At 40.5% G+C, this 26019-nt stretch overlaps 1 protein-coding gene across 2 annotated transcripts in view; it reads right to left on the bottom strand.

Moving 5' to 3' along the window:
- Positions 1-26019, bottom strand: part of LOC124613921 (cell division cycle and apoptosis regulator protein 1-like) — a 262218-nt gene that overhangs the window by 23954 nt on the left and 212245 nt on the right. For both annotated transcript variants that reach the window (XM_047142677.1, XM_047142683.1), the window contains exons 14-18: positions 12670-12846; positions 9391-9519; positions 9150-9314; positions 8844-9068; positions 7521-7689 (exon numbers count right to left, since the gene is read on the bottom strand). In XM_047142677.1, coding sequence (XP_046998633.1) covers positions 7521-7689; positions 8844-9068; positions 9150-9314; positions 9391-9519; positions 12670-12846 — 865 coding nt within the window. The remainder of the gene's footprint in view (positions 1-7520; positions 7690-8843; positions 9069-9149; positions 9315-9390; positions 9520-12669; positions 12847-26019) is intronic.

Here is a 26019-nt window from a genome sequence, read left to right as displayed (position 1 = left end):
GTGAGGGGACTGCGTGATCCTGGGACTGTACCTTCTTGCTACGTATCGCGCAAAAATTGACCTTTGCAGTGTACAACTGAAGTTAGCAGGACATTGTTTCTGCTAGGGAGTGTACAACTGAAGTTAGCAGGACATTGTTTCTGCTAGGGGCAACAGCTACAAGTGTTACACTATTGCAAGAGTCAATGATCATGAAGGTGGTACCCAATGAACTATGGACACAGACACTAAAGATCAGTTTGGTTGATATGATGTTGCAAGGTACAGGAAAGTTTTTCTGGGTGAGCAAAGATAAAGTCCTACCAAATGATGTATTATACAGTGAGTCTACCAAAGGGTTTACTGATTGCTAATTTGGATGTTTTAGAGGAAGATGACATGGATAGGTCAAGTGAGGACCTCTGCCACAAGCAAACTGTCAATGCATATGTATTACATGAGAAGGTGAAACATTTACAGGAAAATGATAGACAAGCAATGCAAGCTTTGTTACTAAAGTTCATGGAATTGTTCAATCTGAATAGTTCGTCACCAGCAACACTACTCATGTAACACAGAATACTAGTAAGGAATAATGCTCCAGTGTACAAGATCCCATATTGAGTTCTGAAGTGTGTGCGACTGATAATGGAAGAATCTATGGACAGCAACAAGCTGATCGTATTATTGGATGTAGCAATAGTCCCTGGAGGACATCCGTAATTTTGGACCTGAAAATGTCACCAGAAGGCAATAAAAAATACATATTTTGTTGTGACTACTGATGCCTGAATGCTCAATCACCAGTGCATATCAGATACCAAATGTAACAGAGATCTCAACACATTGTGTCAGTAAAACTATTTCTCTACAATTAATTTAAAGATCGGATATCATCAAATAGAAGTGGAACCAGAAGATCCACCAAAGACAGCCTTTTCCATCCCAGGAGGTCATTTCCAATACCATCTAAAGCCATTCAGACTCCAGAATGCACCCACCATGTTTCACAGCTTACTGGATGGCATACATACAATGTTTGGTCCATCTGGATGACATAACAGGGCTTTCAAAGGACGTGTAAGAACATGGTGGTTACAGGAGGTATTCAAAACACTGAGAACAGCACAACTACGCTAAGCATTAATAAATGTCATTTTGCAGCAATTGAAGCAAATTATCTTGGACATATAATTAGCAAGGAAGGTCCACACTTTAAGTTCAGTTCAGAATTTTCCACCACAGAGGCCTTTCATCAGTCTCTGTAATTATTATTGTCGATTCATTGCTGAAATTGGCAGACCTCTGAACTGTTTGTTACGGAAAGGAGCAAAATCTGAATGACCTACTGAATGTCATATGGCTTTTGATACTTTTAAGTGAGCACTGACATCAAATCCAGTTTTAACATCCCTTGATTTTGAAAAAGCATTTACTTTGTTTTGTGATGCAAGTAATATTGTTCTGAGGGTTGTCCTACGGCAGAATACAGATGATAAAGAGCATCCAGTAACCTACAAATTCCAACAGTTGAACAGAGCTGTTATGTACTTCTGCTGTTATAATATGGACAAAACTTTAATGTATTGACACATCACGCCACTCTCAAATGGTTATTAGGATTGAAGGACCCATGCAGCACATTAACAAAATGTGTACTCCATTTGAGTGAATTTGATTACAAGGTAAAGGCCAAGCCAGATAAAAAGCAATGCTGACTGTCAACAATTCAAGTCACAACCTCAGTCTTTGATGCACGACAGCTTGCTGTGCAGCACAACAAAGAGTGGATTACGAGTGGTAGTACCTGTAGCTTCCCAGTACGAAGTCTTGGCACAAGTACTTGACCACACGATGTCACGACATGGTGGGCAATGAGCAACTGATAGGTGAATTGCTGAGGACTTGAAAATGAGATGTCGAGCAATATGTCAAGAACTGCATACTTCGTCTGTAATGAACTGATCTTAGTCACCAACTGATTCCATCACTATGTCTACTGGAAGCATCTAAACTGTTTGAAAAGCTTGAGAGGGACATTTTGCACCCATTTAATAAAACACTAGTAGAAAACAAATAAGTATTGACTATAATTGACCATTTCTCACATCATATAGTACTGGCTGCAATTCTTTACCAAAAAGCAAGTACAGTTGCTCAAGTGTTAATAAATAATTGGTTGCTCACATTTGGCATACCAGATATGTTAATTACATGCCTCGGTACCAATTTCATGTCTGATCTTATGAAGTAATTATGTATACTGCCCAAATATGCAGGCTGTGAACAAGCCACTTCCTCCCACAAGCCAGTGGGAGAACAGAGAGTTTATTGCATATTTTTGAATATGTTGAGTATTACGTGAGGAGGAATCACAGAAATTAATTGGGACATTTATTTAGATTCTGTACCAGCAGCATGCAATTCTGAAGTCCATACAGCTATTGATCTATCGCCACATGAGGTAATATTTGGGGAAAATGCTGTCACATTTTGAAGTTATTGAGCCAAAGCTTGGCTCTGATGTTGAATCAGGAAAAAAGTTTGGCAAGAAATTGTGAGACATTTGGCAACAAGTAAAAAGTGCAAATATGAAAGACAAAAAGCCTCAGAATGACAAGAACAGGTATGACAATGTATAGGGAAGTTATCGCAATACAAGGTTGGCCATTGGATATTAGTGATGAATCAGTACACACCAAAATACAAAGCAAAGAAATTCCTGACCCGATACCATGGACCATACAAGTAGTGGAAATGACATCACCTGTCAATGTTAAAATGTAGGTGATACCAACAAAGACTCTGATTATTCACTTGGAACATATTAAACCTTTTAAGGGAGCTGTCAATGCTTTGCTGCAGATACCTGCAGCATCTACAGTATAGAATCCAAAGCCTCATGGAACAACGAAGAACCAGATGACTGATGACCAGAGATGTCTAAAACACCTTATGCCGTTAAGCCACGAGGCCATGTCATTAGGAATGATTTGATATTGTTGTTTGCTTATGCAGTAATTTACCTGTTCTGGTGTCAGTTATTAGGAAGTCATCCAGTGTTATTTTGTTCTATTTACAGTATGTTTTAAAGTTCTCCCCCCTCCACATGATTGAGAATTGATAAAGTGTTATTTCTGTATATTGGAGTATAGCTTTGTCTTGATAATCTTGCTTTCTGAAGGGAGTGGGAGATAGTGACAAAGGTTCCTTTATCTCAAGTCACATACCAAAATGGGTACAGGTATGGACCAAAGACGTATTAATAACTCAGAGCAAAGAGATGGCTGCACTCTAATGTCACTGGAAGACCTAAAGAGACGACAGAGGGAAAGCGTAACTATCTGCCCAAGTAGGATGATATAAACTGGTGCACAGGCATGCAAGGTCCAGTTATTATTGGGAAAAGCCAAAGCAAGTGAATGTCAAAGGGAAGTGTTAAGGCCATATCCACATTTCCCGATAGTAGGCACCCACTGGGTCTACTCAGTTTTTTCACCAGAAGTAGTCATTTAAACTGTTACGAACACAGGCAACCAACAAGTATGAATTAAATGGAATTATGGGATAGTGAAATAATAATAAACAGTATGACTTGTGACGTACTAGGCGTGACATTTCATCTACCAGCCATGATCACTGGTACGACCACACGTAAGTGGGAACAACCTATGTTGTACTGGCTTGAGAAGCCACTAGAGGTGCTGCCTACCCAAAATTTAATCTTCCTAAATAATACCCTGAACCCAGACATTCTATGCTCGCTGCACAAACTAGTAGCAACACAAAAAGGGAGAATTACAGATGATCAAATCCAGCACATACAGGAACACTGTGACAGACAACACCATAGCATTCTGACTGCATCCAGCAGCATGGGGAAATGAGCGAGTGCCCAAGTCTGCAAGTGAAACGTAATGACATCATGGAAGCCAAGAGATACTGATAGACTTGTGACAAAGGAGAGTGTCATTAGCAATGCTAGGTACAACACAACAATACTTTTTCAGGTGCCGAACCAGCAGAAAAGAGCCTCTGAGGGGGTGAAAATGCGAAAGTATGAAATCAATAGGAGAGCTAACGGTTACGGAAAACCAGGACACATGATGTCATAGCCATCCACGATGCCACAGGGCACACAAGAAGTGGCAACATAAATACCCCACCCTTCTTAACAAATGCCTTATTGCTTAGTGCTGACTGCCCAGTGCATGGTCTCAGCTTTGTGTGAGCTGCAGTTATCCAGTGTGAGCAGAGGCTATGGAGGTCGACACTAAGTGCATCTAGCTGTCTTCGATTGTCTGTGTAACCACAAGTCCAGCTGAAAACACACTACTGTTGCCAACTTCCGAGGCAATACTGATGGGGCACAGAGGCAGTGATCAACCTGCAGGTCTGCAGGAGGCTCGATCTGCATGACACGGGTGCTGTCCATCATCCACCTTCGAGAGAGAGAGAGAGAGAGAGAGAGAGAGAGAGAGAGAGAGAGAGAGAGAGAGAAAGGGGGGGGGGGCACTGCTCTTGCTCATCCCATTGCTGTGGCAGGTTTTGATGTTGCTGATTCCTCTCTCCTAAGTGGAGGCTGAGAGCCAACTCCTGTAAGCCAGCAAGTACTTCAGCTGGACTTAAGCCTGACGCCTGAGTGCAAATCTTTGACATCGATCAGTGCCTTTGGTGATCCATAAATAAGAGTTGTAGGCTACCGGAGTCCAGGGGTTGACGGCTGTTCCATGAAATAACAGCCACCACCTGAAGCCTCTTGCACTGGCAGTGTTGCAAGGTGAGCAAATGTGAGCCTTCTGCTGCTGACAAGGTGCTGCTCCATCAGTCCAGCTGCGGCATGGCACTTTGGAGGACACTCCTGATTACTGCCTAATAAATGTGTTACTGTCAATTATGTTTTATTGGCAATCTTGGACATAGCTAGGTCCTCACTACTGAATCCCTCTTGGATCTCTCCTGATGACTGTAGGAAACTATGACTGGACTCATATATACTGGTGCCAGGGATTCAAAAGACTTTAGAGAATGTTTGAATTTCAAGTTCGAAGATGATAAAAGAAATATTTTGTTTGTTTGTTATGATTACAAATTAACAACTTCTTGATTTTTATCCCTTATTTGTGCTTGCAAAATTTCTTGATTCTACATCAAGGGGAAGTACGCTATAAGTTTTAAAGAATGAGTTTGCAAGTACTGAAATACGTGACATAAATGCCCATATCTTTTGACTGAACTGACTTAGAAGCTTAATATTTTTACATCACAAAAGAACTATGAACTTCAATATGTGGCATACATTTCAACTTGTTACATCTACGTGGTGCTGAGAAAAAGGGGTCTTTATTTATGTTATCAATTATTTGCTGGATGTACGAGGTGTGATTGGAAAGTTCTAAGGACGGATCCGCTACTGCTTACTGGTTTGGCAGGCAGGTACACAGTGGGTGGGGAGTGAGTCGTTGCCTTGTCCTTGAATGCCCTCTGACAGGAAACTGTGTTTCCTTTATTCAGTTTGTTGTGGCAGCTGGTTGAGTGCGGGTCTGTTAGGCTTGTTGGCGGATTCTGTCTGGGTGAAAATGGACATAAAAATGGAGCAATGTGTTTGTATGATATTTTGTTTTAAAACCGGGAAATCAGCTTCTAAGACTTATGAACTATTAAAAACAGCTTTTGGTGATAATTGTATGAGCCAGTCAAATGCTTTTTTTGATTCAACACATTTAAAAATGGCCGCGAATCATTTGAAGATGAACCTCGGTCTGGCCGTCCTTCGAGCTCAAAAATGAATGAAAATGTTGTCAAAGTTCGCGACTTAGTGCGCTCTGAGTGTAGACTTACAATTAGGGAGATGGCTGATGCACTTAATTCAAGTTTCTAAGCAGTTCAGTCAATTTTAACTGAAAGATCTGAACATGCGTCGAGTGTCCGCAAAATTCATTCCAAAAGTGTTGTCAAGTGACCAGAGACAATACCGACTTGAAATGTGCCAAGAACTGATTAACTGGACTAAAAATGACCCAGATTTGTTAAATAGGGTAATTACAGGTGATGAATCGTGGGTATATGGATATGATACTGAAACCAAAGTGCAGTCTTCGTAGTGGAAGACTCCAGGTTCACCAAGACCGAAAAAAAAAAAAAAGCACAGCAAAGTCGATTGAAGGTGAAGACAATGTTGGTGATTTTTTTCGATTTTACCGGTATTGTGCAGCATTAATTTACCCCTGGAGGAACAATTAATCAGGAATACTACAAATTTCTCCTTGAGGGTTTGTGTAAAAAGGTGCAGAAGAAAAGGCCTGCATTGTGGAAAGATAGGAGTTGGGTGCTACACCATGACAATGCTCCGGCTCATCATGCCTTCTCCATCGTTGAATTTTTGACCAAATTCCGCAACAACCATATTCCCCTGATTTGGCCCCTGCAGACTTCTACCTGTTTCCTAAACTGAAAATTTTCACTGAACGGAAAGCTCTTTTACATTCTGATTCTAATACAAGATTCCCTGTGTCCTCCCTGTTGATTCCTGTTTCTTCTTCTATCGCGTTATCAGAAAAGTCCTCCCCCTCACAAAAAGTTTAAATGTACTCTTTACAGCTATCTGCCCTTTCCTCTGCATTTAGCAGAGGAATTCCCATTGCACTCTTATTGTTCCTGGGTAGACTTTACAATCCAATATCTGATTTCGGAATCTCTTCATGCGAATGGACACAGGCAGACTGTGTTTGTTGGTAATGAGGATCACCCTGTGGCTAAACATGCCTTGGTGCACAGTCAGCACATCTTGGCACAGTGTTACACCGTCCGGGTTATCTGGATACTTCCCACCAACACCAACCTATCCGAACTCCGAAGATGGGAACTTGCTCTTCAATATATCCTCTCTTCCCGTTACCCACCAGGTCTCAATCTCCGCTAATTTCAAGTTGCCGCCACTCGTACCTCACCTGTCATTCAACAACATCTTTGCCTCTGCACTTCCGCCTCGACTGACATCTCTGCCCAAACTCTTTGTCTTTAAATATGTCTGCTTGTGTCTGTATATGTGTGGATGGATGTGTGTGTGTGTGTGTGTGTGTGTGTGTGTGTATACCCGTCTTTTTTCCCCCTAAGGTAAGTCTTTCCGCTCCCGGGATTGGAATGACTCCTTACCCTCTCCCTTAAAACCCACATCCTTTCGTCTTTCCCTCTCCTTCCCTCTTTCCTGATGAGGCAACAGTTTGTTGCGAAAGCTTGAATTTTGTGTGTATGTTTGTGTTTGTTTGTGTGTCTTTTGACCTGCCAGTGCTTTCGTTTGGTAAGTCACATCATCTAAATTATTCATCAGTTATATTAAATCCTTTCTAAACTTATGACTCACCTCTGAATGTATGCTATCAAATTAAATATACCACTACCTTTTCTGCAAAAGTGTACTAGTAAAAACTTCAACTCAGTTATAATTTTCCATTCATCATTATAAGAATTTATCTGGTGTCTTTATGAAATTGTTAGCGCAATCTATGGCATTTTTGATAGGTACAATTAAAGTTGCTTACCGTAGGCTAAGGCAATTAAGTTTTCACTAGATGGAACTGATGCCAGTTCTTCTTTCTGTCTATCATGTTCCTTCTCTTTTCCTTCCTCTTGCTTAGAAATTGGCTTATCCGTTAACTTTCTGTAGTGGAGGGAATCTCTTGTCACAACTTTCTGAACAAGTTTTCTGACCTATAAAAAGACACACTATTCCAGATATATATACAATTATAACATTCAAGCAATGAAAGACAACACAATAAATTGAATTTATCATTATTGGCGCAAATAAATGACCATGTACTTCACAATTGTTTCCAGAACCATATGAATCACAATCGGTGTTTCAATTCAAGTTTTTCAAGTCTACTCTTCTAAATTAAATTCTAATGATTAACATTAGTCTTCATAAAAAACTGAAGAAGGAAGGTTAGGGTTGAATGTCCTGTCAAAATTGCGGTGATTAGGGACAGATCTTAAGCTTGGATTGTGGAAGGGTAGTAAAGCAAGTTGGCTGTATCTTTTGGAATTAATGCAAACAAAGGAACACATACAGCCAGACAGGTATTTGAACCCTGGTCTTTCTGAATAGGAGTTCAGTGTCTTACCATCGAGCTGACATGATCTGTGTGAACAAAAGGTTGTATGTATACTATTAGCACTTATTTTGACCTTGCTTTTTAATTGGTTGGTTGGTTGGTTGTTTTGGGGAAGCAGACCAGACAGCGAGGTCATCGGTCTCATCGGATTAGGGAAGGATGGGGAAGGAAGTCGGCCGTGCCCTTTCAGAGGAACCATCCCGGCATTTACCTGGAGTGATTTAGGGAAATCACGGAAAACCTAAATCAGGATGGCCGGACGGGGGATTGAACAGTCGTCCTCCCGAATGCGAGTCCAGTGTCTAACCTGCTTTTTAATTCTCAAATTTCATTTATATATAAATAAAAAATTGCCCTTTTGTCCAAGAACGGTAAGTACATACTTCCAGTTACTCTACATAGCACGATATTCACTTGTAGAGCTGGAGAGTAATTTATGTTACTATGGCTCTTTATGTGGGGAAACCAGTAAAACTATATAATAGTGAACTGTGCCATCGCTGACATTCAGTATTTAACAACATTATAAACTTTTGATAAGAGGCTACAGTTCAAAGGTATGTGAATGCAAATAACCAGCTGGAAGTGACAATTGGGATTGTTACACATTAATCCTCTTTCCTAGTTGACATACTTTTCCAGGTTCTACATACCATTAATTTCTAGAATACGTATATTTAACATGTTACTTTCATTATTAATCTACCATTGTCCTTAGGTAGCGTGTCTTAGCATCAGACAACTCACCTGAGCTCTAGAGAGATTTAAACCCAATGTATATAGTAGTTCTTCTATATCCTTATCAAAAATGTAACCACAATGTGATTGATCAAAATAGAGAAAAGCAAGGAGTAGCAAAGGATCTTCTGTATAAAGCTTCACTTTATCTTTCTTCTTTTTGTCTTTATCTCGTTTTCTGTCCTTATCATCTTTGTCTTTATCTCTTCTGTCATCTTTCAAGTCATCATCATCCTGCAACAACAGATGTAAACGATTTGTTTGCTATGGTGTATAATATTTATTGTGTTTAAATTGAATATGACAACTATTTACCTCATCATCATCCTCCTCATCATCCTCATCTTTTTCTTCATTCCTCTCCTTATCATTTCTACTTTTGTCTTTTGAATGTCTGTCTTCTTTCTTTTCATCCCTTTCTTCTCTTTTGCCATTCTTCTTGTCAGATTTTCTGTCATCTTTTTTGTCCTTCTTTTTGTCCTTCAGCAGAAAAAAATGTTAGTTACAACCAACACAAAAAAGGAACACTGATGGAAACAAATTGCCCAGTACAAACCTTGTCTTTCTCTTCTTCTTTCGGGCGCTCTGGTGCATCATGTAGAGCTCTGTAGATTCTAAATCCAAAATCACGCATAAGCATCTCATTGAACAGTTCTGCAAATAATGATACTTCAAAAGAATGCTCCTGAAAAATGAAACACAATTTTAATTTAATATTTTACTTCTTTACCTCAGGCCTTTAGTAATAGGTGAGTAATATACAAAGGGCATTCTACAAGTAATACAACACATTTTTTTCTGGAAGCAAGTTGGTTTTATCCAGTATTCCAGTAGACCATATTATTCCCCGCTCTTTTGGCTACAAAACACTATTTTTCAACATAATCTCCATTCAATGTGATGGCCTTACCCCATCTTACTGGGAGGGCCACTAGACCTACATCATACCTCTCTACCGGTCGCCATTTGGCGCCAATGTCTTGTTGCATCAATAACCTCCCCATCATTCACGTACTGCTTCACGCAGACTGTATCCTTCATTGGGCCAGAAGGATGGACATTGGGAGATGAGCGATCTGGACTGTAGGGTGGATGAGGGACAGCCCAACAATGTTTTTGTCTGAGGCCTTGTGTTTCCATGGAGAAGGAGAAGTTCATTTGCATTTTTGTGGTGACAAACAAGCTGAAGCTGTTTCCCAAATTTCCTGAGGGAAGTAGCCCAATACATTTCAAAGTTGATAGTTATACCACGAGGGAAGACATCGAACAGAGTAACCCCTTCAGAGTCCCTGAAGACTGGAACCACCTCTTCACCAGCTGACGGTGCAGCTTTGAACTTTTTAGAGGAGAGGTGGTGTGGCAACACTCCATGGATTGCTGTTTTGTTTTTAGTTCGCAGTGATGAACCCACATCTCCTCGCCTGTGAAGATGTTCAACAAAAAATTTGTAATGTACAATCAACTCCACACAGATGGTCCTTCATTGCTCTTCAGGGTCTTCTGTTATGCAGTTTTCCAGTAAGGAACCCAGCACTCGCACACCTCTGAGCAGCCTAAATGGTGAATGTGTGTAGCAGCACTACCAACAGAGACATCCAGTTCTACAGCAAGGTGTTTGTTTGTGATCTGTTGATCGCCTCAAATGAGAGTGTCCGCACATTCCACTATTACAGGAGTCACATCAGTATGGGGGTCGCCCGGCACGAAGGAGGCTGGAATGGTTTGCAAGACCTTGCTGTGATGACAACAGACACATCGCCCAATGACTCACCATGCTTTTGTTCACTGCCACATCTCCATAGACATTCTACAAGTGCCTTTGAATATCTGCAGTGCTCTGGTTTCCCACCAAAAGAAACTCAATGACAGCTCTATACTTGGAATTCACTGTTTTACAGACATCACTTCGAAGGCTATATACAGGGTGGTCCATTGATCGTGACCAGGCCAAATATCTCACGAAATAAGCATCAAACGAAAAAACTACAAAGAACGAAACTTCTTTTTTCACTTTGTGAGAGATGGCGCTGTAGTAGTCACAAACATGTAAGTACGTGGTATCACATAACATTCCGCCAGTGCGGATGGTATTTGCTTCATGGTACATTACCCCGTTAAAATGGACCGTTTACCAAGAGCGGAAAAGGTCGATATCGTGATGATGTATAGCTATTGTCATCAAAATGCCCAACGGGCATGTGCTATGTACGCTGCTCGGTATCCTGGACATCATCCAAGTGTCTGTACCACTCGCCGGATAGTTACGTTATTTAAGGAAACAGGAAGTGTTCAGCCACATGTGAAACGTCAACCACGACCTGCAACTAATGATGATGCCCAAGTAGGTGTTTCAGCTGCTGTCGCGGCTTATCTGCACATCAGTAGCAGACAAATTGCACGAGCATCGGGAATCTCAAAAGTGTCGGTGTTGAGAATGCTGCATCAACATTGATTGCACCTTTACCATATTTCTAAGCACCAGAAATTGCATGGTGACGACTTTGAATGTCATGTACAGTTCTGCTACTGGGCACGAGAGACATTATGGGACGATGAAAGATTTTTTGCACGTGTTCTATTTAGCGACGAAGCGTCATTCACCAACAGTGGTAACATAAACCGGCATAATATGCACTACTGGGCAATGGGAAATCCACGATGGCTGCGACAAGTGGAACATCAGCGACCTTCGCCGGTTAATGTATGGTGGGGCATTATGGGAGGAAGGATAGGTGGCCCCAATTTTATCAATGGCAATCTAAATGGTGCAATGTACGTTGATTTCTTACATAATGTTCTACCGATGTTACTGTAAGATGTTTCACTGCATGACAGAATGGCGATGTACTTCCATCATGATGGATATCCGGTACATAGCTCGCGTGCGGATGAAGCGGCATTGAATAGCATATTTCATGACAGGTGGATTGGTCATCGAAGCACCATACCATGGCCCGCACATCCACCGGCTCTGATGCCCCCAGATTTATTTCTATGGGGAAAGTTGAAGAATATTTGCTATCGTGATCCACCGACAACACCTGACAACATGCATCAGCGCATTGTAAATGCATGTGCGAACATTACGGAAGGCAAACTACTCGCTGTTGAGAGGAATGAAATGACATGACATGTATTGCCAAATGCACTGAGGTTGACGGACATCATTTTGAGCATTTATTGCATTAATGTGGTATTTACAGGTAATCACGCTGTAACAGCATGCGTTCTCAGAAATAATAAGTTCACAAAGGTACATGTATCACATTGGAACCTACCTGTTACCAACTGTTCATCTAAAATTGTGAGCCATATGTTTGTGACTATTACAGCGCCATCTATCACCAAGCAAAAAAAGTGGTCCAACTAAAACATTCATATTTCTTTACGTACTACACAAATATGTAATAAAAAATGGGGGTTCCTATTTAAAAAAACACAGTTGATATCCGTTTGACCTATGGCAGCGCCATCTAGTGGTTCAACCATAGCGCCATCAAGCTAGACACATTTCGTTCTTTGTAGTTTTTTTGTGTGACGCTTATTTCGTGAGATACTTGGCCTGGTCATGCTCAATGGACCACACTGTATAGCGCCACCACCTACTGGAACTTCATAAAACTATAGGGGATGAAGCGGGAATATTTCACTAAGCCCCACAAAGAATTCGCTTTCCCCCCCCCCAAATCCAAAACTGACTGAGAAAAACAATATGTTGTATTACTTATTGAACATCCCTTGCAACAACATTAGCCTGTCTCTTCAAAACAGTACTATATTACTTCGATTATAATGTAATACCAACAACAGACCAATTGGTTGCACAAATTATTACCTTTGTGTCCTCAGGCCTGTAGTCCAGTAACACTGACAATGACATTACTGTGCAATCAAATTTGCCAGATTTTGCTGTACGTGATGGGTGAACGAGGATGTGTGGCCCATCAGGCAATGTATAACGTTTTTCTCGTGCCAGTTTCTCTCGCTCATCTTGCTTTTTTCGATCTTCCTCCTGTTAAATTTATAATAAGAATGTCAGTTTCTGTATATTTAAGTTCACAAAGAAATGTATTTAAAAGAAAAAAAGGAATTTAAGGACACTGAGTTCCTGTGTTATTTTATGCATTTAAGTTGGGATGGGGATTGTGCACAGAATATTGTGCATTTTTTATGCAAAACTTGTGCACCTAACAACCCCAAAACTGTCCGGCAGATATCACACCCTGAGATGAAGTCCTGTTGAGCACTGAGGGAAATGAATTACAACATGACCGTTTTTCAGTTTATATTGCAGCACCCATGTGAAAACAGTCTAGTCAATATTCTAGACCTTTTGGAATTACAATACAATCATTACCTATGGATACACTGCATAGCAACTGTGTAGATGGGAACTACACAGGGGAGGGTTTCTTTTATTTTTATATCACAGACTGAAACCAAATACTCAACGTCCAGAATGTGTGTGGAGAGGATCCGAAATACGAACGTAAGTTTACTCCAAGTAAGTCGAAACCTTATAAAATATTTGTTTCCAAGACAATAGAAACAGTCAGAAGATATAATACTTCTCAACTGGTGATCCAATAGTACTAAAAGTATTTAGAACTATTTCTTAGATACGAGGAATTGGCTGAGCACTAAAGGAGTGTGTGTGTGTGTGAGAGAGAGAGAGAGAGAGAGAGAGAGAGAGAGAGAGAGAGAGAGAGAGAGCGCCACTATGGTGAGAATCACAAGTGTAAGATACATACTACATTCTTCCTATCATTGCCCAAAACAGCAGAACACATCAGTGCAGGAAGCCATGCATTATGGAGTATGACGAAAGTGTGTAAGAACAACTTCCATCTCTTCTCTGCAGCAGGTTGGAAATAGCCCATGATCTTGCTGTGGGCTTAAAAAGTGTTAAGTTCTTGTTACTTATGCACATCTTTTCCCATTGGCACATTATTTTTTGGCTCAACAGCGTGATACCAGCATGCAAGGAAATGGCACACCATAATATGATTGGCTCTGCCCAAGTCTCTCTATCTGTTTTCCCAATTGTTTCTTTTCCTCAGGTACCACATGGAATGCTACTGCTTCTCTTATTATTGAAGCTGGGAAAAGGTATCAAGGATTTATGATCAGTATTGTTTTCTGTGTAAAAGGCTAGCTCTTCAGAGACTGGAACAATATTAGAAAAGGATAGATTGCTACTCAAGATAAGGAACTTTTTCTCTTAACCATTTCTCAGCTGCTCCAATACCTCTGGTATGCATGAAATTCAACACCAAAGACAGGAGATTCATTTGGGGGGGGGGGGGGGGGGAAATCCTGAATATATAATTAGCAACAATGATAGTGTGGTCAATGTTGATCTCCTACTTAGACCTGTACATGCATACAACTTTAAAATAATGTTTCTGTTTTAAAACATCACAAAATTTGAACTTAAAAATATAATTTTTTATACTAATTATTATATTTAATACTAATTACATACTAGGAACAGAGAGATGATTCACCAAAAGGCACAAGCACTGTGTCGTCGAGAGATACACAAACAAAAGGTACAGAGCCTTGCTTTGCTAACTTTCAGAATGAAATTCCTTCCTCAAGCTGTAGGATAGGCCTACAGCATACTGTGTGAGGGGGTTCTCATCACTGCAGATGTGTCTGCCATGGGTGGCCAGGCTGTATGCGAAGCTCCCCCAGACCTAATACACAAACAGATCTTCTGTGGCATATCCCCACATTCACCTGATCCTCACACGCATTCCAAGAACCAACCACAAAGAAGCAATCCCAATTATCACCAAACATCACCTGGGACTGGAATGACTGAACCACATCCTTCTTCAGGGCTTTGATTATCTATCATCATTCCATGAAATGAGGACATACTACCCAAGATACTTTCATTCCATATCAAAGTGTTGTTCCACCACTCACTCAACCTCCACAACATCCTAGCCCAATCCTACGCCCCTCGCAACCCAACCCCCTCCCACAAGGATCATACTCTTGTGGAAGACACAAATGCAAGACTTGCTAATCCGCCCACCCAACACCTCCTGTTCCAGTCCCATCACAGGCTTATTCAACCCCATCAGAGGCCGGACCACCTGTGAAAGCAGTCATGTTATATACCAGCTGTCAAACAGAATGAATGGCCAATATCAAACTGTTGCCAAAAACAAGGTAGACCACCCAATGGCACAACTTGCAGCAGAGCACAACACGCGAGATTTTAATGGCTGCTTCACAACCCGTGCCGTATGGATTCTCTCCGCCGCCACCACCACCACCACCACCTTTTCTGATGCGTGCAGCCGAACTACGTTAATAATTGGCTCCTTCTACCGACCCCCAGACTCCGACGATATAGTTGCTGAACAGCTCAAAGAAAATTTGAGTCTCATAACAAATAAATACCCCACTCATACGGTTATAGTTGGTGGTGACTTCAACCTTCCCTCAATATGTTGGCAAAAATACTTGTTCAAAACCGGTGGTAGGCAGAAAACATCTTCCGAGATTGTCCTAAATGCTTTTTCCAAAAATTATTTCGAGCAGTTAGTCCACGAACCCACGCAAATTGTAAATGGTTGCGAAAACACACTTGACCTCTTAGCCACAAACAATCCAGAGCTAAAAGAGAGGATCATGACTGATACAGGGTTTAGTGATCACAAGGTCGTTGTAGCTAGGCTCAATACTGTTTCTTCCAAATCCACCAGAAACAAACGCAAAATAATTTTATTTAAAAAAGCGGATAAAGTGTCACTAGAAGCCTTCCTAAGAGACAATCTCCATTCCTTCCGAACTGACTATGCGAATGTAGACGAGATGTGGCTCAAATTCAAAGATATAGTAGCAACAGCAATTGAGAGATTCATACCTCATAAATTGATAAGAGATGGAACTGATCCCCCATGGTACACAAAACAGGTACGAAGGCTGTTGCAGAGGCAACGGAAAAAGCATGCGAAGTTCAGAAGAACACGAAATCCCAAAGATTGGCTAAAATTTACAGACACGCAAAATTTGGCACGGACTTCAATGCGAGATGCCTTTAATAGGTTCCACAACGAAATATTGTCTCAAAATTTGATAGAAAATCTGAAGAAATTATGGTCGTATGTAAAGTACACAAGCGGCAAGACGCAGTCAATACCTTTGCTGCGCAGTGCCGATGGTACTGTTACCGACGACTGTGCCGCTAAAGTGGAGTTATTGAATGCAGTTTTCCGAAATTACTTCACCAGGGAAGACGAATGGAATATTCCAGAATTTGAAACACGAACAGCTGCTAGCATAGGTTTCTTAGAAGTAGATACCTTAGGGGTTGCGAAGCAACTCAAATCGCTTGATACGGGCAAGTCTTCAGGTCCAGATTGTACACCGATAAGGTTCCTTTCAGATTACGCTGTTACAATAGCTCCCTACTTAGCAATCATATACAACCGCTTGCTCACCGATAGATCTGTACCTACAGATTGGAAAATTGCGCAGGTCGCACCAGTGTTTAAGAAGGGTAGTAAGAGTAATCCTTTGAACTACAGACCTATATCATAGACGTCGGTTTGCAGTAGGGTTTTGGAGCATATATTGTATTCAAACATTATGAATCACCTCGAAGGGAACGATCTATTGATACGTAATCAGCATGGTTTCAGAAAACATCGTTCTTGTGCAACGCAGCTAGCTCTTTATTCGCACGAAGTAATGGCCGCTAGCGACAGGGGATCTCAAGTTGATTCTGTATTTCTAGATTTCCGGAAAGCTTTTGACACCGTTCCTCACAAGCGACTTCTAATCAGCTGCAGGCCTATGGGGTATCGTCTCAGTTGTGTGACTGGATTTGTGATTTCCTGTCAGGAAGGTCGCAATTCGTAGTAATAGACGGCAAATCATCGAGTAAAATTGAAGTGATATCAGGTGTTCCCCAGGGAAGCATCCTGGGACCTCTGCTGTTCCTGATCTATATAAATGACCTGGGTGACAATCTGAGCAGTTCTCTTAGGTTGTTCGCAGATGATGCTGTAATTTACCGTCTAGTAAGGTCATCCGAAGACCAGTATCAGTTGCAAAGCGATTTAGAAAAGATTGCTGTATGGTGTGGCAGGTGGCAGTTGATGCTAAATAACGAAAAGTGTGAGGTGATAAACATGAGTTCCAAAAGAAATCCGTTGGAATTCGATTACTCGATAAATAGTACAATTCTCAAGGCTGTCAATTCAACTAAGTACCTGGGTGTTAAAATTACGAACAACTTCAGTTGGAAAGACCACATAGATAATATTGTGGGGAAGGTGAGCCAAAGGTTGCGTTTCATTGGCAGGACACTTAGAAGATGCAATAAGTCCACTAAAGGGACAGCTTACACTACACTCGTTCGTCCTCAGTTAGAATATTGCTGCGCAGTGTGGGATCCTTACCAGGTGGGATTGACGGAGGACATCGAAAGGGGGCAGAAAAGGGCAGCTCGTTTTGTATTATCACGTAATAGGGGGAGAGTGTGGCAGATATAATACGCAAGTTGGGATGGAAGTCATTAAAGCAAAGACATTTTTCGTTGCAGCGAGATCTATTTATGAAATTTCAGTAACCAACTTTCTCTTCCGAATGCGAAAATATTTTGATGAGCCTAACCTACATAGGTAGGAATGATCATCAAAATAAAATAAGAGAAATCAGAGCTCGAACAGAAAGGTTTAGGTGTTCGTTTTTCCCGCGCGCTGTTTGGGAGTGGAACGGTAAAAAGAGAGAGAGAGAGAGAGAGAGAGAGAGAGAGAGAGAGAGACAGAGAGTGTATGATTGTGGTTCGATGAACCCTCTGCCAAGCACTTAAATGTGAATTGTTGAGTAATCATGTAGATGTAGATGTAGCTATCCTTACAGCACATCCTACACTCCCGTAACCTCCCTGGCCTAAACCTAAGATAAATTGCTGTCCCCTCACCCAAAAGTGACTGTGTGTGTGTGTGTGTGTGTGTGTGTGTACACCATCCCCTCTTACCGTCACCCAATATGTGTCAGTTAGTTGTGTGCTGCCATCTCATGCCTCAGTCAGTGAAATTGCGTGCTCAGCCGTTCGCCACCTTCCCCCTCTACCTGTGTCCCTATCTAGCCCAAGGACGGTTCCCCACTCTCCCACGATCCCCCCCCCCCCCCCCATTCATTCCCAACCACCTTCCTGTCTCCCGCCTCTCTCCATCCCTCACCCTATCCCACTCTGCACCCCCACCTCACCCCAGTACACTCACCATGCGCCAGAAAAGAGTTGGCAGTCAAATGAACACCATGTTGGGAGACAGGTGTGTGTGTGTGTGTGTGTGTGTGTGTGTGTGTGTGTGTGTGTGTGTGTGTGCGTGTGTTTCTCCAACAGTTTTCATTCCGAAAACTTTTAAAGCAAAGCTCTGTACCCTGTGTTTGTGTATCTGTCGACAATGCAGCACTTCTGCCTTTTGGTGAGTTGTCCTTCATTCCTAAATAATTCGTTATTCCAAACTAGTACATTCCGTGCATTATTAATTTTAATACTACTCATAATTATTATACTAAATTTAAAAATATCCTGGTCTTTCCAATTACAAGGGCAGATAACTACACTATCCCTGAGATAAACTATTTATGTGATGCTACTTTACTGGATTAGCAAGTGCAGATGTGGTGTTAGGTTGTAGTGCATCTATGTGCTCCATTCATACATGGGCAATGATTGGTTAACGTATAGTCACACGATGGAGTGAAATCTGTACTTATGCTGCATCATGAGTGGGATGAGCTTGAGAGAGTCACTGATGAAGTATGGGATAGGTTTGAACAGCAATGTGTCCATTATCTTATAGGTGACATACCAAGGACTATTTTGATTTCACAGATGTCCACTTATGAACAGATTGCCTACATTCTGATTAAGGAATGTTTCATACAAACTTATTTTGTAGTTTCATAAAGCTTGCTTCTTAATTCCTTGCTCCCCTTGAATCAAAGACCATACATGTTCACACGTATGTAGCTGGTAAAAAACTTTTTTTTGTCTATGAAAGGATACTTCAATTGTCACAATATATCATTTGTTGCTGTTCTTGTTGTTGAACTTCAGACAACAAAATTTCATATCATTACTGCTATTTACTATAGGGGCAGTTATTGTATCACTAAACAAATACAAGAAGACACACTTAATATAGTTGCATTGCATTTCTCAAATTTCTTGTTCATCTTTCTGAGAACACACGCAAATGACAAATTGCCATAGAACGAACAGAAATAAGTATCAGATTCTTCAAATTTTGATAATGAAATCTGGACCAATTAGTGTCACATTCTCTTCACTGATGAGAGCAAGATTTATTTGTTGCCTGATGATCATTGTAGAAGGGTGTGGAGGTGGCCAGACACCAATGGTCGATACAAGTCACAAACATGCATTACCAGAGGCTATTCTATACAGTATATGGCTGATTTCCATTTGACTCTGTGAGGTTCCAAAATTTTCAAGAAGCCTTTCAAGAGATATGCAATACTCTCCTTGTATTATCTCGAATTTGAGTTCAACAGCTCTCCCATGTGCACCAAGCAAATTGAGTATCACATTGTTTGGGCTTTCATGACAACATAATGAAATGTTATTAACATTTTTTCTGGTCAACATGTGTTTTTTACATGGTTTGATGCTTTGTTGGCACACACACATCCAGCATTGTAGAAGGATAGGAACAACTTACCAATGTCACTAATTTCTCTTAGCAGACTAATGCTGTTGCCACAGACTGCAATGACGGAAACATGCAGTGCTGGTCTTTTTCATTTGTCTTTCATCTGGCAGAGGACTGACTTAACACTGGCATTTATGCACCATATGTTTTCATTTTTTTGTGCAAGTTGTTGACATTCAATGGATCTCTCAAAAGTCTCTACGTAAATGAGTGTGAAACTTGTGGCAACTTTACGTAAGAACTCTCATGTTTTTTAAACAGCACAATCACAACCACTTATAATGTATATTCAGCCCTTGAGGAAATATTTTGCATGTCCCTGTCAACAATGTCTTTTATGTTTTAGAATCTTAATATTTTTACAGAATCTCCCATCACGTAATTTCCACTAGTACACTAAACATCACAGTCTCCCACTACTGTGATTCGATTTTGTACATATTTTCTTCCAAAGTAAGTACACAATGTTTACAATGCAATTTTGCAAAATCTAACTGCTTGTGCCACTTACTCAAGGAATACAAGAACCAGAAGTTTGTCCTAATGGTGGATTATTTTTCCTTGCTGTGGAAGCAGTCTAAGTTCTCATAGTCATCTTTAATTTCTGTGTGTGTGTGTGTGTGTGTGTGTGTGTGTGTGTGTGTGTGTGGGGGGGGGGGGGGGGCATTTACTCTGCGAACACAGCTGAAGTATTGCAGCTGGTCTCAATGACATTGTGGGCCAGATTTAGTTTTTGCATGAGCCACCAACAGACTGATAATGCCTCTTTTCTAGCCTCTGTCATTAATGATCTCTGTATGCTAGCTTCCTATAAATTGTGTGGTCTGCACATTTACCTTTTCTCATAAGTATGGTCTCATGAGACAGTAAATGGTAAGTTTCACTGTTTCAGCACGAAGCTGGATGTTCAGGCAATTAACACTAAGGTAATATAGATAATAATATATCACTAAATTGCTGCCCATTTTGGCTCCACATAAGGAAAAATAATAATAATAAATATACTGATTTAATATTCAATTCAGGCTCTACAAATAATTATAATGTTATAGTAGGTTTCACCCTGCTTTGCATGTTACCCTCACACATTTTGATACATTCATTGTTGTTGTTGTTGTGGTCTTCAGTCCTGAAACTGGTTTGATGCAGCTCTCCATGCTACTCTATCCTGTGCAAGCTTCTTCATCTCCCAGTACCTACTGCAACCTACATCCTTCTGAATCTGCTTAGTGTATTCATCTCTTGGTCTCCCTCTACGATTTTTACCCTCCACGCTGCCCTCCAATACTAAATTGGTGATCCCTTGATGCCTCACAACATGTCCTACCAACCGATCCCTTCTTCTAGTCAAGTTGTGCCACAAACTCCTCTTCTCCCCAATTCTATTCAATACCTCCTTATTAGTTATGTGATCTACCCATCTAATCTTCAGCATTCTTCTGTAGAACCATATTTCGAAAGCTTCTATTCTCTTCTTGTCTAAACTATTTATCGTCCATGTTTCACTTCCATACATGGCTACACTCCATACAAATACTTTCAGAAATGACTTCCTGACACTTAAATCTATACTCGATGTTAACAAATTTCTCTTCTTCAGAAACGCTTTCCTTGCCATTGCCAGTCTACATTTTATATCCTCTCTACTTCGACCATCATCAGTTATTTTGCTCCCCAAATAGCAAAACTCCTTTACTACTTTAAGTGTCCCATTTCCTAATCTAATTCCCTCAGCATCACCCGGCTTAATTCGACTACATTCCATTATCCTCGTTTTGCTTTTGTTGATGTTCATCTTATATCCTCCTTTCAAGACACTGTCCATTCCATTCAACTGCTCTTCCAAGTCCTTTGCTGTCTCTGACAGAATTACAATGTCATCGGCGAACCTCAAAGTTTTTATTTCTTCTCCATGGATTTTAATACCTACTCCGAATTTTTCTTTTGTTTCCTTTACTGCTTACTCAATATACAGATTGAACAACATCGTGGAGAGGCTACAACCCTGTCTTACTCCCCTTTCATGCCCCTCAACTCTTATAACTGCCATCTGGTTTCTGTACAAATTGTAAATAGCCTTTCGCTCCCTGTATTTTACCCCTGCCACCTTTAGAATTTGAAAGAGAGTATTCCAGTCAACATTGTCAAAAGCTTTCTCTAAGTCTACAAATGCTAGAAACGTAGGTTTGCCTTTCCTTAATCTTTCTTCTAAGATAAGTCGTAAGGTCAGTATTGCCTCACGTGTTCCAGTGTTTCTATGGAATCCAAACTGATCTTCCCCGAGGTTGGCTTCTACTAGTTTTTCCATTCGTCTGTAAAGAATTTGCGTTAATATTTTACAGCTGTGACTTATTAAACTGATAGTTCAGTAATTTTCACATCTGTCAACATCTGCTTTCTTTGGGATAGGAATTATTATATTCTTCTTGAAGTCTGAGGGTATTTCGCCTGTTTCATACATTTTTCTCACCAGATGGTAGAGTTTTGTCAGGACTGGCTCTCCCAGGGCCGTCAGTAGTTCCAATGGAATGTTGTCTACTCCGGGGGCCTTGTTTCGACTCAGGTCTTTCAGTGCTCTGTCAAACTCTTCACGCAGTATCGTATCTCCCATTTCATCTTCATCTACATCCTCTTCCATTTCCATAATATTGTCCTCAAGTACATCGCCCTTGTATAGACCCTCTATATACTCCTTCCACCTTTCTAGTTTCCCTTCTTTGCTTAGAACTGGGTTTCCATCTGAGCTCTTCATATTCATACAAATCGTTCTCTTATCTCCAAAGGTCTCTTTAATTTTCCTGTAGGCAGTATCGATCTTACCCCTAGTGAGATAAGCCTCTACATCCTTACATTTGTCCTCTAGCCATCCCTGCTTAGGCATTTTGCACTTCCTGTCGATCTCATTTTTGAGACGTTTGTATTCCTTTTTGCCTGCTTCATTTACTGCATTTTTATATTTTCTCCTTTCATCAATTAAATTCAATATTTCTTCTGTTACCCAAGGATTTCTACTAGCCCTCGTCTTTTTACCTACTTGATCCTCTGCTGCCTTCACTACTTCATCCCTCAAAGCTACCCATTCTTCTTCTACTGTATTTCTTTCCCCCATTCCTGTCAATTGTTCCCTTATGCTCTCCCTGAAACTCTGTACAACCTCTGGTTCTTTCAGTTTATCCAGGTCCTATCTCCTTAAATTCCCACCTTTTTGCAGTTTCTTCAGTTTTAATCCACAGGTCATAACCAATAGATTGTGGTCAGAGTCCACATCTGCCCCTGGAAATGTCTTACAATTTAAAACCTGGTTCCTAAATCTCTGTCTTACCATTATATAATCTATCTGATACCTTTTAGTATCTCCAGGGTTCTTCCGTGTATACAACCTTCTTTCACGATTCTTAAACTAAGTGTTAGCTATGATTATGTTGTGCTCTGTGCAAAATTCTACCAGGCGGCTTCCTCTTTCATGTCTTAGCCCCAATCCATATTCACCTACTACGTTTCCTTCTCTATATTTTCCTACACTCGAATTCCAGTCACCCATGACTACTAAATTTTCGTCCCCCTTCACTATCTGAATAATTTCTTTTATTTCATCATACATTTCTTCAATTTCTTCGTCATCTGCAGAGGTAGTTGGCATATAAACTTGTACTACTGTAGTAGGCATGGGCTTTGTGTCTATCTTGGCCACAATAATGCGTTCACTATGCTGTTTGTAGTAGCTAACCCGCACTCCTATTTTTTTATTCATTATTAAACCTACTCCTGCATTACCCCTATTTGATTTTGTATTTATAACCCTGTAATCACCTGACCAAAAGTCTTGTTCCTCCTGCCACCGAACTTCACTAATTCCCACTATATCTAACTTTAACCTATCCATTTCCCTTTTTAAATTTTCTAACCTACCTGCCCGATTAAGGGATCTGACATTCCACACTCCGATCCGTAGAACGCCAGTTTTCTTTCTCCTGATAACGACATCCTCTTGAGTAGTCCCCGCCCGGAGATCCGAATGGGGGACTATTTTACCTCCGGAATATTTTACCCAAGAGGACACCATCATCATTTAATCATACAGTAAAGCTGCATGCCCTCGGGAAAAATTACGGCTGTAGTTTCCCCTTGCTTTCAGCCTTTCGCAGTACCAGCACAGCAAGGCCGTTTTGGTTATTGTTACAAGGCCAGATCAGTCAATCATCCAGACTGTTGCCCTTGCAACTACTGAAAAGGCTGCTGCCCCTCTTCAGGAACCACACGTTTGTCTGGCCTCTCAACAGATACCCCTCTGTTGTGGTTGCACCTACGGTACGGCTATTTGTATCGCTGAGGCACGCAAGCCTCCCCACCAACGGCAAGGTCCATGGTTCATTATAACCTACAATAACTTCTATGCTCTATCAGGCATCCCTTGAATCAAACATGTTTCTTCAATGCTTTCTGAAGTTTCTCTCAGTCACCTTTGTGAATAATGATACAACTTTTTCCAGTCACATTTTATGGTGGACTTATTCATCTTAGTGACTCTGTTTGGGAATATATTTTAAGACACCATATTTTCAGTGCTCATAAGACACTGTATCAGCTATACACTCAATTTCTTGTACACCAGGCATGACCAATAAGTGATTATCTGTGCCAGAAGCCTTTTTTACTTCCCTGCTCTTATCTGTTCAAATATAATGATAATAGTTTGGTCTTACACAGAATTTTAAATTTCTTAATTAATGTTTATTCTGCTTGAACTTAAGGCACATATCATGCAGAGCTGCTTCTCTATTTGACAATACAAACTCTGTCTTCAGCACAATGGAAAAAATCGTTTCTTCAGACAGAAATAGAAAATTCTTTTTGAATTTGTTTAAGACTGTTAGTCTACTGCAGTGTGGTTTTCAGTCAATATTTTTGCTTCCTCTTGTATAATCTCCACATTTAAATACTCACTTCTTTGACTTCTGCTGTTAGCAGCATCTGAGCTTACTTTATATCTGTCTGTAGGTTATGGCATTCATTTTTTTTAACAATAATGCAGTTCCTCATTTAAACAGATAATATTTCAAGGAAAAGTTTCTTGTATTTGACCAAATCATTCAGTGTGTTATGAATCCATTCTTTCAGGGAAGTGTTGGAATTGAGCTATAAAAAGATGTCAGAACAATACGTAAAATAAGGGAAAGGCAACCACTGACCTGTAGCAGATATACGTGTAGCACACAGAAACACACAGCAGAAAACAGTATTCACACAAGTGTTTGAGCACTGGCTCTTTTCTAGCAAAAACAGCCATGGAAGAGTGACTTTAGATGTCTGAGTGGTCGCAAGTATGACTCTGTAATATTTTGCAAGAAAAGAGCTAGTGCTCAAAAGCTGATTTGAATGCTGTTTTCCACTGAGTGTTTGTGTGTGTGATGCATTGATCCGCTATAGGTAAGTGGTTGCATTTTCCTTATTTTATGTATTGCTCCATCCATGAATTTCCATTATTATTATAAGAGGGAACAATTTAGGCTTGGTTCAAGGCTAATAGCACCATTATGAAATGACAAGAAATGCAGGAAACTCACATTCTTCTTCTGAAACTGATCAAGATACCATAATAACGATAATATCTCCATCCCACACAACCATCTAATGTAAGTTCTTGCACCTATCAATTTAACTATAATCCAAAGAATAATCCTATAAGTATTTGGGCCGATAAACATGTCTGGTAAATGAAGTTAACAGTGGGGCACTAATCTATTATCAAGGATGAGTAGACACAGACAAAGGGTGTATGACCTCATCCAATTTTGATTCTGTCTTCCAGTAGCCTAAAACTTCGCTAGTGTGAAACATGTCTGGAGTATGTGATTGGTTTCTGCCTCCCTTTCGGTCTCACAATTTATGCTGATGTCTTCTCCTGTTATCTATACCCTTATTGCTCCTCTTGGCTCCACCAACTACTCAGTGGCTTATTTATTTGCTGTCCCTTTTGAATTCCCTTTTATGCTTTGTGTTGTTTGTTTAATTATTCTGTCTTCTTTCTGTCAACTACTTTACAGTACACAGTAGGAAAAGGAAGAGAAGGAAAAATAATAGGTGAATATGGACTGGGGGGAAAGGAATGAAAGAGGAAGGTGCATGGTAGAGTTTTGTACAGAGAATAATTTAATTATCGCCAACACTTGGATCAAGAATCCTAAAAGAAGGCTGCATATATGGAAGAGACCTGGAGACACCGAAAGTTTTCAGACTGATTACATAATGGTTAGACAGAGATTTAGGAACCAGGTCTTAAGCTGTAAAGCATTTCCAAGGGCAGGTGTGGACTCTGACCACAAATGATTGGTTGTGAACTGCATACTGTAAGTGAAGAAATCAGAACAAGGTAGCTAATTAAGGAGATGGGGCCTGTTGAAAGAACCAGAGGTTGTTGAGAGTTTCAAAGGGAGTACCAGGCAACAGTTGACTAGAACAGGGGAAAGGAATCCAGA

Source organism: Schistocerca americana, chromosome 1 (assembly GCF_021461395.2).
Source record: "Schistocerca americana isolate TAMUIC-IGC-003095 chromosome 1, iqSchAmer2.1, whole genome shotgun sequence".
In the NCBI taxonomy this organism is placed as follows: Eukaryota; Metazoa; Arthropoda; class Insecta; order Orthoptera; family Acrididae; genus Schistocerca; species Schistocerca americana.
The sequence above is the reverse complement of the archived record's forward strand: the minus strand, read 5'-3'. Positions and strand labels throughout refer to the sequence as shown.